The sequence below is a fragment of the Mirounga leonina genome, unplaced genomic scaffold (assembly GCF_011800145.1).
Source record: "Mirounga leonina isolate KUSES-001 unplaced genomic scaffold, KU_Mleo_1.0 Mir_129, whole genome shotgun sequence".
NCBI lineage: Eukaryota > Metazoa > Chordata > Mammalia > Carnivora > Phocidae > Mirounga > Mirounga leonina.
The window spans coordinates 49,292,566-49,308,626 of NW_023270323.1; the positions used below are offsets into that span (position 1 = coordinate 49,292,566).

General features: G+C 36.6%; 1 protein-coding gene across 3 annotated transcripts in view; it reads right to left on the reverse strand.

Annotated features, from left to right (window-relative positions):
- Positions 1-3,658: 3,658 nt before the first annotated feature.
- KLHL5 (kelch like family member 5) overlaps positions 3,659-16,061 on the reverse strand; it is an 82,923-nt gene continuing 70,520 nt past the window's right edge. For all 3 annotated transcript variants that reach the window (XM_035005127.1, XM_035005125.1, XM_035005126.1), the window contains 3 exons: positions 12,503-12,715; positions 8,461-8,632; positions 3,659-4,311 (listed from right to left, as the gene is read on the reverse strand). In XM_035005127.1, coding sequence (XP_034861018.1) covers positions 4,255-4,311; positions 8,461-8,632; positions 12,503-12,715 — 442 coding nt within the window. In that variant the 3' untranslated portion in view covers positions 3,659-4,254. The remainder of the gene's footprint in view (positions 4,312-8,460; positions 8,633-12,502; positions 12,716-16,061) is intronic.

A 16,061-nucleotide genomic window follows, 5' to 3' on the forward strand; every position in this document is an offset into this window, starting at 1 on the left:
GCCATGCACTTCCTTGGTTAAGTTTATTACTAAGTATTTTATTCTTTGTAATGCTACTATAAATAGAACTGTTTTTAAAATTTCCTTCTTGGATTTTTTTTGCCAATGTATAGAAATCACTTGACATTTCTGTGTTGATCTTGTATCCTGCAACATTTCTGAATTTATTTGCACTCAAGTTTTGTTTTTTGTGTGTATGTGTGTGTGTATTCTTTAGAATTTTTAATATATAGAATCATGTCAGCTGCAAATAGAGTAGTCTTACTTCTTCCTTTATAATCGGGATTCCTTTTATATCTTTTTCTTGCCTAATTGTTCTTCCTAGAACTTCTGGTGCAATGTTGACTAGCAGTGGTGAAAGTGGGCATTTTCTTGATCTGAAGAAGATAGTTTTCAATCTTTTACCATTTAATATGTTGTTAACATGGGTTTTTCAAGAATGCCTTTTAACAGTTTGAGGAAATTCCATTTCTCCCTAGTTTGTGGAATTTTTTTTTTTTTTACCATGAAAGGGTGTTGGATTTTATCAAATGTTTTTCTTATCAATTGAGATGATCATGTTGTTCATTCCCCCTTCATTCAATTTTTTTTTTTATAACAAATAGCTTTATTTTCATGTCATTGTCCAACTAGGACAATGTTGCTCCCTTCATGCTATTAATGTGATATGTTATATTGACTGATTTTCATATGTTGAAACATCCCCATATTCTTGCAATAACTATTACTTTGTCATAGTGTACAATCTGTCTGTGTCTGGCTTTGGTATCAAGATAATGCTGGCCTTATTGAATAAATTAGAATGTGTTTCTCCTATTTTTTTTTTTGGAACAGTTTAAGAAGAATTGGTGTTAATTTCTCTTTAAATGGTTGGCAGAATTCACCAGTGAACCCATCTACTGCTGTATTTTCTTTGTTGGGAATTCTTGATTATTGATTCAATCTCTTTACTTGTTATAGGTCTGTTCAGATTTTTTATTCCTTCTTGAGTCAGTTTTGGTAATTTGTGTGTTTCTAGGAATTTGTCCATTTCATCTACGTCATCTAATTTTTTTGGCAATAAAGCCTTTTTGATAAATAAATCTGTTTATGGTTCAGTCATCCAAAATACCATGCAATCCATCTAATATTTATAAAATGTGAAGTATATATCGTGTTTTCTTGCATTTACTTTTCTAAAGCAAATTTGTACGTAAAATTCTATAAGAGATTTAAACAAAATTTCCCCAATGAGACTAAAGAACCAAAATTTTCTGAGAGGGGTATAACTGGTATAAATTTTACTTCCAAAAGCATAAACCTTCTTCATTTTCTTTTTATTAAAATAAATGATTCCTCATTTATTAAAATGAAACCTCTCTTTTTCTACCTAGAGAAAGAAATAAGAGTATGGACTCTCAAGTGCAGAGTGCCTGCATTCAAATTCCTGTCCTACCACTTACTTGCTATATTATGATCTTGGGGTTAACTTCTCTGTGCCCCAGTCTCCTCATCTGTAAAAATGAGAATAATAATGGAACCTACCTCATAAGGTTGTTGTGAGGATTAAGTGCATTAATGTGTGCAAAAAACTTGGTTCTTAATTCATAATAAGCATTCAATAATTACTAACAAATATTATTTTTATAAGGTATCACTAATTGAGGTTAAAATAAAGAGCATCTAGGTATCATCATCAATGAACAAGCAAGTATAAGTCAAGGCAGCAATGTTGGATGATGGATACAAAGAAGAGTCGTATTTTCCTCCAGAGTTATAAGACCCCAGACGAGAAGAATGAATGTTTTGGCGAGCGTTCTGTCACCAGAAAGAATTGGTTCTCTTTATTAGTATTCAGGAAAGCAGGTCCTCTTGACCACAGTTGACCTTTGAACAATACAGGTTTGAACAGTATGGGTCCACTTAGATGAGGATTTTTTTTGATAAATACAGTACAGTACTGTACATATATTTTCTCTTCCTTATGATTTTTTAAATAACATTTTCTTTTCTGTAGCTTACTTTATTGTAGGAATACATACAATATACAAAATATGTGTTAATCAACTGTTTACATTATTGGTAAGGCTTGGTCAACAGTAGGCTGTCACTGGTTAAGTTTCAAAGGAGTCAAAAATTGTATGCAGATTTTTTGCTGTGCAGGGAGTTGGGCCCCTAACCCCTGTGTTGTTCAAGCGTCAACTGTACAAAACTGCATTAAAAAGGTCCTCTATCAAGGTAGAAAAATCAAAGGCACTGTTCATGAATCCCATAAGGAAAGGAAGGTCCTCAGAGAGTGGATGGTGAGTGTTCAAAGGAATAATCACAAGTATAAATCCTTGTATTGTACAAGTATAAATTCCTTTCAAATCACAGGCCTGAGCCTCCCCAAGAAGGTGATGATGTGCTAACACATTTCTGCTTTTGATTTTTTTGTTTTGTTTCCTGTAACTTTTCCTCTTCTTTTCCTCTCTCTTCCCCTAAATACATAAATATACTCTAAGGCTGATCCCTCCTTGTCATGAAAATAATTGAATTTATATCCATAATATAATGAATATAGAAAACATTAATGTATTTTTCACTATTATTTTCTTTGTGGCCACACCAATAAGATGACCACAAGATTTGCTTTGGGAATGGAAGTATTCAGTTTCTTGGTTTCCAGGGTAGAAACATTTCAAGAGCATTCAAAATTGGCTGCCTCCCACCCCACCCGCCCCACCCCCCACCAAAAAAAGAGTTGGTTTAATTTTTTAAAGAAAGCAACTAAAATGAAGTCTACCTTGATATAAAATGTAAAAGCACATTAACCACAGTTCTGTATTTTAAAAGATGGGTATTTAGTTTATACTCATTTTTATATTAAGACATAAATTAATGATTTTTATATCTTAAAGGATTTATCATAAAATGTTACTGCCCAGTGCATTTTTGCCGACAAGAAACAATTCACTGAGAATATTAACATTCACATGTGTAATTGGAGTTTACAAATGTACAAAACTTTGGGTAATAAACACTTCAAACTTATTTTTCAAACATTCAATAATCCCATTCCCCTCAAACTATTTGATTACAAAGAAGCACAAAGGGTTACTAACTGCAGCAAAATGTGAGAAACAAAGCAAGGGAGGCAAATCCAGACTTAAGAACATAAAAATATCCAAACAATTTTGTCAATATCAAAATCAAAACATCTTATATAATATAAAAGAAAACAAATCCATATAATTAAGTGCTACTTGGGTGAAAGAACATTTTAGGGCATATGACATTCATTTCCTCTACATAAATTTGCATATCTTTTATTTTTTTTAAGATTTTATTCATTCATTTGAGACACAGAGATACAGAGAGAGAGAGAGAGAGAGAGAGCATGAACAGGGGGAGAGGCAGAGGCAGAGGGAGAGGGAGAAGCAGACTCCCTGCTGAGCCAGGAGCCCGATGTGGGGCTCGATCCCAGGACCCTGGGATCATGACCTGAGCCGAAGGCAGACTCTCAACCATCTGGGCCACCCAGGCACCCCCATAATTTTGCATATCTTAAATTTAATGCAAAACACTATGTTTCAGTTCCAATTTGAGAATATCATAATGCATAGCTCTTAGTGAATCTAAATATAATAGGATGAATATTTTAAAAGAACCCAAAGATCATTTCATTTTCATTTGGTCATTATTGTTTTAACTCTCATTTTTCTTTATTCATGAGACTAAGCCGACTGAGAAATAAAATCCACAATCAAAGCATATATAATGCAGCTATTTCTGAAAACTGAATATCAGCATAGTGTTTAGTATGTCATTAAAGCAGCGGTTGTGGTTAAATGAACAAATGGATAAAAATTACGGCAACTAATGTACGATAAAGTTACAAAGCAAACGTTCAAAGTGTTATCTGGCATATATGCACTGTAGTAAAAGAAATCTGGATAAAGTGAGTAAAATGTGATTGATTATTAATAAATGACATTCCCAGCTAACACTGGGTCGTGTTGAGGAGCAGTGCATTTGTCCTCATATGTTATGTCGGGAACATATGCTCACAGTCCACCAGCTGTAGTCTGGATTTGCTGAGAAATGACTTACTGAGAAATGTAGGATTTAATCCTGGGTCATCCTCTTGTTCCTCCTCTTCGCTTTGAGATTGGGCACTCTGTGCCCAGGAATGCGGCATTGCAAATTGGCTAAAAATGTATCCATTGGTAGGAGAATAATTTTACTAAATTCATGAGGCAGATGAAATCTTCATTTAGAAAACAAAGCACTATGTTATAATTTGACAGTTACAACGCAAGCCCCAGCTCTTCCTAGGCATAGTGGAGCAACCTAAAATAAAAAAGCAAAAAGACATATTTGTTGGGTATGTGGGTTCAACTGTTGATAAAGCCATACTAGTAAAATACTGATATGGTCTGTACTTGTCAAAGAGCTACTGCCAAACTCTGCTGCCCCAGCCTTCCTGCCCCGCTTCCTCCAAGCCCCCTGCTGCTGTCAAAGTTTCGCAGAGTCCATTGTTTAGGGTGTATCACAGTATTATGCAGTATTCCCTTCTCTTTAAAGGTAATTCTAAAAAAAAAAAAATTGCTCAGGACGTATTCTACCTGAAACACTTTATTTGGCCGATAGGATGTGGGATATGGATAATGAGGGACTGTGCAACACTTTGTGACCCATGTGGCGAAAATATCAAGTATTTTCTAGAGAGGGCCTGTGACAGATACCCTGTCTCCGAGCACACCAGATTCACTGCATGCCTGGCTGCTTTTTCCCCGGGGGCACGAGTCATTGCACATTTACTGACTGCCCTCTCTGTGCAGGGCTGGGCCATCTAAGCCCACTCTGCTACTTTTTAGCACAGTAAATAAATAATAAATACGCCTCCTCCAACTCCCTAGGAGTAGAAACAAACCTGGTGAATAAACTCTATGACAATGAGATACAAGGGCAGGGTGCTGGGAAAGAAGTATAATCTTAGTTTATGGATAAGGAGTAATTCCTAAATCTTTCACTTACCCTCCCTCCCTCCCTCCCTCCCTTCCTTCCTTCCCTCCTTCCTTCCTCCCTCCCTCCCTCCCTTCCTTCCTTCTTCCCTCCCTCCCTCCCTCCCTAGACACCAGGCCATTCATAGTGAAACTAAGTGTGGACAAGGATAGTTTTTAAAGAAAGATTACTTTGTCCACAGTAAGACCTAAGAATTAAAACAACAGTATTCAGGGAAGGGGTGACTAATACAAAGCACTGAGAAAATTTGTTTTGTATTTTATAATCTCATTTCGTTCCCTAGACAAATGTCCTCTTGTCCATTTGTTGGAACACTGAATGGAAAATTTATTTTTCAGATTCTACAGTTATAAGTCCAAATTTAGGTGCTTAAAAATAGTAATAGAGGTGATGTGCAAACAATAGCTATGTGGTCACTGATTATTAATTTTGATAAGAGAGTAATTCAGCATAAAGCATTAATTACCTGTAATAACAAGTCTCAAATACCGGCCAAAAGATTTCCTTATAACTAGCCTAAGAGCGTAAATCAACACATCTTAGAAAAAGAGATTTTTACATCTCTTCTTGGGCTCCTTGGTTATCATTCACATTGCCATGGCAGGAGGCTGATGGTGGATAATCACATAATTTCTTTTTTAAAATTTTTATGTATTTATTTATTTATTTTAGAGAAGGGGAGGCAGAGGGACAGGAAGAGAGAAAATCTCAAGCAGACTTCCTCCTGAGCACGGAGTGTGACATGGGGCTCATCTCCCGACCCTGAGATTATGACCTGAGCTCAAATCAAGAGTTGGATGCTTAACCCACTGAGCTACCCAGGCACCCCAATCACATAATTTCTGATAAAATTCTGTAGCGCTGATCTGCGCTCTCAAATGGTCTCTTCTTTCCTTCACCCAGTGACCCCATTTAAACTTAAGAAACAAGATCAAGGTCACACACTAAGTCCCTTTTTCTAGCCTCTTCATTTAAAAACTCCTGTCCCTTTCTACAGTCATATTTTCATCTTCTTCTCCAGTCTTGGAAGAGGTCTTTCCTCCAGTCTGAGGAGGACCAGTCTTTGCTCTCAATTCTGTTTCCTGCCCTTCTTTCAGAAGCGTCCTTTAATGCTGCTCTTTCTAGTATCTGGAATCTCTACTCTCTAGTTTTCACCTCTGCTGTGAAAAAGACCTTTGGCTCAAATTCTAACTCTACCATTGATTTACTGTGTGACTTGGGTCAAGTATTTAACCTCTCTGTGTCTCAGATTCCTCCTCCAATAGAGTCTAGTACATAAAATGTGTTTGATAAATGTTAACTTCCTATCATCATCATTATTTGAAAGTTGTATGCCCCTCTAGGTCCTGCATTTACTTATTTTTCTCTTTACTTTTTACACTGTGTGGTGGTTTCTGCTTCTATCACATTCTCATAGGTTCTTATAACTTCACAAATGACAAATTACCTTCATTCTTCCTTATCCTGTTGAAACCCTGCTTCCTCTCTCTAACTGCTCTATTCCGTTATCTTATCTAAGACACTCTCCAGTCATTAATTTGCTGTTTTCTTCAGAAGTTGAACTTTTAATCCAACCCAGTAGAAAGAAAGAATAGACAGGACTTGGTAATATCTCTTGAATCCTTCTCTAGAGTTGACACCTCAAGCCTTACAAGTGAAGCAATCTTCTAAATGTTTTATTTTTATCCAGCCTTTGCTTCTCCTGCCCTTAACCCAACTTATCCTGTCCCCAACTGCCACATGAACTTTCTATTACTGTATCACTCTCCTGGTTAAAAGTCTCCACTGGCTTCCCACTACCAAACTCTTGAACCATGGCCTTCACTGACTTCCATCCTGACCCCAACCTTGCTCTCTAATAAGAATGTCCACAATAGTCAAACTATGGAAAGAGCCCAGATGTCCATCGACAGATGAATGGATAAAGAAGATGTGGTATATATATATATATACACACACACACACACAACGGAATATTATGCAGACATCAAAAAATGAAATCTTGCCATTTGCATTGACATGGATGGAACTAGAGGGTATTATGCTAAGTGAAATAAGTCAATCAGAGAAAGACAATTATTATATGATCTCACTGATATGTGGAATTTAAGAAACAAGGCAGAGGATCATAGGGGAAGAGAGGAAAAAATGAAATAAGACAAAACCAGAGAGGGAGACAAACCATAAGAGACTCCTAATCATAGGAAACAAACTGAGGATTGCTGGAGTGGAGGGGGGTGGAGGGATGGGGTAACTGGGTGATGGACACTGGGGATGGTATGTGTTGTAATGAGCACTGGGTATTATATAAGACTGGTGAATCACAGACCTGTACCCCTGAAACAAATAATACATTGTATGTTAATGAATTTAATTTAAATTTAAAAGGGCAGAAAAAAAAAGAAGTCCTACTCCTACTAAGCTTGGATCCTTATAACCAGCCACACTTTCTCAATATATCTGGCGTATTTCTTCTTCACTGACATTTCTTTCGTGTTTTCTCACACAATTTCCCATTTCTTTCTACCTTTTGAATTGGATCAATTCAAAGCTTAAGTCCAACTTCTCACTAAAGCACTCTCAACAACCATTTTATTTTTTCTCTTTGATTTCCTACACCACTCAATGCCTACACCATGCGACACTTGCTACTAACTGTTCTACATCGTGGGTTCTCCCCTTACACACGCAGATCATACGTACTTAAGTAGTTAAGTTGTATGGCAGTGCAGATTCTTTTAAGTTTGTTTTCTTGACAGTACTTACCACTGCTCCTTGTATGTAGGAAAACCTTGGCTCAATTAAACATCTGAGTGTCTTTCAGGTACCAGATACTGAATTGGGGCACAAAATTCCTAATTCTGTTCTCGGTAATGATGGAAACAAAGACCTCAAAAGATCATTCTTAGAAGTGCTAGGCCCTCCAGAAATAGACATGGCTGGAATTCCTTCTGTTAATAAGCTTGCCGGGTCAAGTTTCTTACTTGTTAATGTAATTTAAGGTTGCCATCTTTATTAGGTGAATCCCAGACATTTCATCTGCTCCCAAATATCAGTGGCTTGAGTATTTAAAAATTATTGCTCACATCTGCCTAAGTGGTTCACATTTTTCTGATTTCTATCTTTGTTTCTTATTTTCCACAATCTCCCCTCCCTTTGCCATAGCTCTCTTGTGGTCCTATCTGCTTTATCAATACTAGGATCTCATCAATTCCCAGTAATCAAATGGTGGCAGATCAAAACTATTAATAATTTCTCTGAGTATTAACTTACACTTTAAAGATAATTTTGGATTTTAGTTAGGTCATAAAATTAAACATTCCTTCTTGTTTTCATATATTTAATCAAGAGATGACTTTATCATGCTTATGCTATATATTTTGATATTGGACAAAAGTGAGAAGATCATTTTTACCAAATGAATTGTTTTAATAAAAAGAGAGAAGTGTAATAATGAAAAATGAAATGCCATACCTGGGTCCACTCATTTGTCTGCGGATCATAAGCCTCCACTGTATTAAGATAAGTCTGTCCATCATACCCTCCAACAGCATATAATTTATCACCAAGTAAACAGACCCCCACTGCATCTCTGCTAATGCTCATAGATGCCACTGCAGTCCACGTGTCTGTTTTGGGATCATATCTGAAAGAAAATTTTAGAACTGGAGCTGACATTGTTTTCACAATATTTTTAAGTAAAAATAGTTTATGGATGAAAGACTCGCATGTCAGACCTGATACCATAAAACTCCTAGAAGAAAACATAGGGGGTAAGCTCCTTGACGCTGGTCTTGGCAATTATTTTTTGGATCTGACACCAAAAAGCAAAGGCAACAAAAGTAAAAGTAAACAAATAGGACCACATCAAACTAAAAACCTTCTGCATAGTGAAGGAAACCATCAACAAAATGAAAAGGCAACCTATGGAATGGGAAAAAATGTTTCCAAATCATGTATCTGATAATGTATCTTTATATCTAGAAGATATAAAGAATTGTACAACTCAATAACCAAAAAAAACCCCAAAAAACAAAAAAACCCCAAATAAACCACTTAAAAATGGGCAGAAGGTCTCAATAGACATTTTTCTAAAGAAGACATATAGATGGCCAGTAGGTACATGAAAAGGTGCTTAACATCACAAATCATCAGGGAAATGTAAATCAAAACTACAATGCCTGTTACCAAAAAGATAATAACAAGTGTTGGGGAGGATGTGGAGAAAAGGGAACCCTTGTGCACTGTTGGTGGGAATGTGAATTAGTGCAACTGCTATAGAAAACAGTATGGAGATTCCTGAAAAAATTAAAAATAGAACTACCATATGATCCAGTAATTCTACTTCTGGGTATTTACCCAAAGAAAATGAAAACACTAATTTGAAAAGATATATGTACCCTCCCATGTTCACTGCAGCATTATTAACAGTAGCCAAGGGGCGCCTGGGTGGCTCAGTTGGTTAAGCGACTGCCTTTGGCTCAGGTCATGATCCCAGGGTCCTGGGATCGAGCCCCGCATCGGGCTCCCTGCTCGGTGGGAGGCCTGCTTCTCCCTCTCCCACTCCCCCTGCTTGTGTTCCCTCTCTCGCTGTGTCTCTGTCAAATAAATAAATAAAATCTTAAAAAAAAAAAACAAAAAACAATAGTAGCCAAGACATCTAAACAACCTAAGTGTTCATCAATGGCTGAATGGATAAAGAAAGTGTGGTACATATAGAATACATACACATACGCATGCATGCATGCACACACTGGAATATTATTCGGCCATGAAAAAGAATGAAACCTTGCCATTTCAACAACATGGATGGACCTTGAGGGCATTATGCTAAGTGAAATAAGCCAGAGAAAACGAATACCTATGATCTCACTATATGTGGATTCTAAAACAAAAACAAAAAACTAAGCTCATAGATTGGTGGTTGCCAGAGGTGGGACATGGAGGGGGTGGGTGAAATGGGGGAAGGGGGTCAAAAGAGACAAATTTCTAGTTATAAAATACATGAGTTATGGGGATGTAATGTATAACATGGTGATACAGTTAATAATACTGTACTGTATATTTGAAAGTTGCTAAAAGAGTAGATCTTAAAAGTTCTCATCACAAGAAAAAAATTGTAACTATATATGGTGATGGATGTTAACTAGAATTATTGTGATCATTTCTCAATATATACAAATGTCAAATCATTATGTTATACACCTGAGACTAATGTAATGTTATATGCCAATTATACCTCAATAAAAGAATACCTACATATCCAGAAACACCTGGGAGAGGCAGTATAGCAAAGTGGTTAGAGAATGGACTTTGGATTTGGGCTGAAGAATCTTGAGTCCTTATCCTTCCAATCACTGGCTCTGTGGTATTGTAAAGTTACTTAAAATCTTTACATCTTAGTTTCTTTATTGGTGAAAATACTGCTCACCACGCAGCATTGAGGATTAAATGAAAATGCACAGTAAGCATTTGATAAATGTCATCTTAAAGATGAGTTGGTTCATTTATTACAATTTTTTCCTATTAGCAAAGAATATATTCTTGTAACAAAAATTCAAAGATTACAAAAATATATAAAAAATGCAATAACTAGCCTCATTTCCTTCCAACTTTAATTCCAGAGTCAAGTGGTAACCACTATTAACAGTTTGGTTTGTATTTGATCTTTTATTTTTATTTTTATTTTTTTTTAAAGATTTTATTTATTTATTTGACAGAGAGAGAGACAGCGAGAGCAGGAACACAAGCAGGGGGAATGGGAGAGGGAGAAGCAGGCTTCTTGCCAAGCAGGGAGCCCGATGTGGGACTCGATCCCAGGACCCTGGGATCATGACCTGAGCCGAAGGCAGATGCTTAACGACTGAGCCACCCAGGCGCCCTGTATTTGATCTTTTAAATACTTCACTTTTTATTCTCAGGGCTTGAGATGCCTATTTCAGAACATGTTTTTTTTTTTTTAATTCGATTTACTTTTTCTTTCCATGTAAAACATTAACATTTTTTTCTTTCAAGAAAATAAAAATAGTTTAGTTCTTTAAGCCTACCCTTTATCTTATTACTTCTATCTAAAGTCCATCTGAACATATTTTAGAAAAAATATCAGTATTTTCCTGAAAAGCTTTTACTTACAATATTATGGATTCATTTAGTAAATCCATAACACTTAAAAAAGAGCTAAAGTAAATACTGAAAACTGCTTTAAGATTTTCGATTGCCTACTGAAAATCTGAGGAAATCAATACACGAAACTCTATGTAAGATGGCTTACAGATGTAATCATTAAAGCTATCCACTTTTGAACCTTCTTGTTCCTTTCATGAAATATATTAACTAGAACAGCCCAAAGTTGTCTATCTAAGAGCAGATACATCATGCTCTAATACATCTATTGCTTCTAATATGTCTTGCACAAAAATGAACAATTTTTCATTGGGTGCAGTACTGCGGTGAGCCTGTAACTTATGGGGTAAAGTGTACAAAGAGTTCCATATTCCTTTCCTGGAGTATAACATGCAGCAAGCGCAGTCTCCCTAAGACAGGTGAAATGTAAGTATATCTTTCCTGCTTTCTCAAAAGACAACAAGCCGACCCTCCTTATTATTAAATAGAAAGCACTCATTGTCATCAAACCTGCATTTCACTTTTTATCTTTCTTCCAATCATGTATCATTAAATAAAACATGAGCATGCACACACACACACACACCCACACACTTATCAACTTCCCATTGCTCTTTAAAATCCAGAATCCTTAAGACTCCACGTGTTCTGCCCCCATCTCCACCCTAGTCCGCCTCCTTTCCTGTCACTGTCTCCCTCATTCTCTGTTCCCCAGACACAGTGGCCACCTTTCAGTTTTCTGAATGAACCATATCTCTTTCTGCTTTGGAGTGTTCGTACATGCTCCCATTGACTCTACCTCCTAAATACATTCAATTCTCTCCATTCCTTGAACCAGACTAAAGATAACAGATGGGAGCCTGAACTATTGTCCAAATCGTCCACTGATGTTAGGCTCTTTACCTGGCCCCATACTTGAGTTTCATGAGGCCAGTTTGGATGACTTGTATAACCTTTTAAGCCATACTAGTTTTTTATTTTATTTTATTATTTCATAGTATCTCATTATATCAAAATGTGTTAGAAATGTTCCTCTCCTTTTCACCTCTTACTTAGCCTCCAGCCCCATTCCTTCTCTCTGAAATTTGTCAAGCTCCTTTCCTTTTCTTGTCAGGTACAGTATCCAGTATAAAATATGTACACAATAAATGTTTGTCATATAACTCAATTAATAAATTATATAATTAATTCTAAGGTAAATTTTAAGTAGGCAGTAATATGATGAGAGAAGAATCTGAGTAAGCTGTTAGGAGAAAGACCAGGAGATGGCCGGAGCAGACAACCCAATGTTTACAAAGCTGTGAAGGAACCGCCTTGCATGTGGTAGATGTTCAAAAAGGAGTCATTAATTTGTCTGGAAGGGTCAGACAAGTTTTCCTTCACAGGAAATTACCTCTCCACGCAGTCTGAGAGTCTGGAAGTCAAGTTGGACGCAGGAGCATCATGTCCTCCAATTGCGTACAGCAATCCATTCCAGGTAGTTACTCCTACTCCCCCTCTCCTTTTTGACATTTGTGCACAGAGTGTCCATTTATTAGTATGAGGATCAAAACATTCTACTGATTTGAGGCAAGAACTTCCATCACGACCACCAACTGCATAAAGCCTATAAGAACAAATAGAATAATAAATAAAAAAGAGCGCCATCATTATGATTAAGACAAAGAGATTATTCTTATGGTATTTCATTGAATTTAAGGTGCCATAGATTATAAGACACACTGTCAATTTATGTGCCATCAAGAAAGAAGATATGCTACCAATTATATGACATATGTATATGTACATATACGTATAATATATATATATATACCAGATATCACTCTGTATATACATAAAAAAGAACAAACTTACATGGAAGCAATGATAACTATTTCTGACAAGTCACCACTGATTATAAGACGCATCACAATCTTAGAGGCATAAAATGTGTCTTAGAATAGAAAAAATGTGGTATATAAATATACCATGACTTCTTTCTTAAATAGCTAAGATAGGACTAGGTTATAAAGGAAAGAAACTAACCTTTTCTGCACCTACCACAGGCTAGACATTTTACCTGTATTAATTTAATCATCTCAATGATGCTATGAGAAACCATTTATATTCCTGTTTCATGGGTGAAGAAATAGGCTCATGGAGATTAAGAGGCTTATACAGGGTCAAAAGCAGAACCAGGACGCAGTTAGAGTAATGAGCAGCTGTACTGTGAGCAGTCACCTGGGATGTTCTTGTAGTAGTGAAACAGGAGAATAAAAGGATTGCTTGAAACAATGGTATGTAAATTAATATTTATTACATACGAACAGTGATCCTTCATTAATTTAAATTACTGCAGAGAAGGATGCTGTAAGTTATCTAAAATGAATATGGTATGTTAATGTCCTAAATGTTGCCTAGTAGATAAATTTTAATTCATTACCAATCAATATATGGCATTAATTTTAAAAGTCTTTTACTCTGACCTTAAAATATATATAAAATATTATATTTTTCTAATAGTTTTTTCAAGAGTAATAAATTCAGGTCATTGCTTATATAAAAGTCCCCACATTTTGAATTTACAGATACCTTAGTTAACATTTAACTATTTTTCTTACCTCAGGAAAGAATATTTGAACTATACCAAATATCTGCCAATTAAAACTCTAAGTATTTATATTTGGGTAAATACATATATTTTAAAGACATTCGTTCATTTTAATTCATAATGTGAAGTACACTATACCACTCAAACTGGTCCTTTAGTGAGAAGATGACCATATCTTAGCAACATATGGGTGGTGCAATATCTTGTTCTAAACTTTATATTAATAGAATTAATTGAATTTGAAATTTATTTGAAACTTTGTTAAAAGTTTTTATCTGTCAAAAACTACTTTCTTGTCTTATTGTTCTTAATATTAACTGTTCTCATTTTTAACTAATACTTGGTAGAATAATTGTTTGAATATGGATCACAGAATATCAGAAGACATCAACAATTAGAAAACATCCATAATTTGGGCGCCTGGGTGGCTCAGTTGGTTAAGCGACTGCCTTCGGCTCAGGTCATGATCCTGGAGTCCCTGGATCGAGTCCCATATCGGGCTCCCTGCTCGGCGGGGAAGTCTGCCTTTCCCTCTCCGTCTACCTCTCCCCCTGCTCATGCTCTTTCTCTCCCTCTCAAATAAATAATTTTTTTTTTTTTTTAAAGAGTACACTGGGGGGCGCCTGGGTGGCTCTGTCGGTTAAGCGACTGCCTTCGGCTCAGGTCATGATCCTGGGGTCCCGGGATCGAGTCCCGCATCCGGCTCCCTGCTCGGCAGGGGGTCTGCTTCTCCCTCTGACCCTCTCCCCTCTCATGCTCTCTGTCTCTCATTCTCTCTGACTCAAATAAATAAATAAAATCTTTAAAAAAAAAAGAAAACATCCATAATTTAAAAAACATGTACACATGTGCGTGCATACGTGTGTGCGCACAGACACACATGGATTCAAGACCATAAAAGAGGCTTAGTCACGTAAGCTACTGAAAACTTTTAAGCAGAAAAGTGACATGGTCCTATTTGTATTTTAGGTAGGACATTAGGTAAGTCTCTAAAATGAAGGACGAAAGAGAGTTAAGATTAGGGGCAAAACAACCAGCTTGGGAGATATTCCAACAGAACAGTTAAAATCACAAAGTAGATATACTGTACTTTCAAAATCAAATGTCTTAATCATTAATAGATGAGTGATCTTCAGCTTCTGATATGATTCTTTGATTGCCTCAGTGTCAGTATTCAATAAATTGTACCTCAGATGGGCTAAAGACTGAAATATTTATTTCTCGTAAGAGAGCAAGAGAAGGTGAGAAAGTAAGATATTTCCATGCTTAGAAGTTAAAGCTATTGTAGGTCTAGAAATTAGACTTTAGAGAAGGCAGCTATGCTTTTGTGCTGTTAGAAATATTTATTTCTAGGCTAGGAAATACGTCAGTGAACAAGAATTAGATCAATGAACTAATCCCAGAAATTTTAACTGAAGGGTTAAAACTGAAAAGATACTGTTAGTTTTCTCTCTTTTTTCTCATTTACTAGATTCTTTGGTGGCTGACTGCTACCAAAGAATGAGGGAAGATACGTAGTGATAAATTTTGAAGTTCTTTCTTTAGCTAAAACAAATGAAGGGAAGGGTTTGGAAATCAGATGCACTTTTTTTATTTTATTTTTAAAGATTTTATTTATTTATTTGACAGAGAGAGACATAGCGAGAGCAGGAGCACAAGCAGGGGGAGCAGGAGAGGGAGAAGCAGGCTCCCCGCAGAGCAGGGAGCCCGACGCGGGGCTCGATCCCAGGACCCCGGGACCATGACCTGAGCCGAAGGCAGACGCTTAACGACTGAGCCACCCAGGCGCCCCCAGATACACTTTAAAAAGTGGGTTTCTATTTCTCTATCTTACCACTTGTAATAGTGCTAAAAACCAACAAAATGTAGGACATAACTAATAGGTCCCGAGGAACCAAGACCTTACGTCATGAAGTATAAAAATCTGACTAATATTTTCTCACTTTCTTTTACCAATCAATACAATTCTACAAATAATTTTAAGTCTCTTTTAACTTTGATTCCTTCCCCTTTCTGGAAATGATGATAAAGCATTTTTTTTTTTAAGATTTTATTTATTCATTTAAGAGAGAGAGAGAGCACAAGCAGGGTGAGGGGCAGAGGGAGAAGCAGACTCCCCGCTGAGCCAGGAGCCCGACGCAGGGCTGGATCCTGGGACCCTGGGATCATGATCTGAGCCGAAGGCAGACACCCAACCATCTGAACCAGCCAGGTGCCCTGATGATAAAGCATTTTAAGTGAGTAAAGGTATGCAACACACAACTTTTATTTAATAACATATAGGGCTTCATTTTATGGAAGAAAGGCCTGTGATATGTATTTAGTCTCTGAGTTACCAAGAGCTATTGGTGATGGTTCTGTC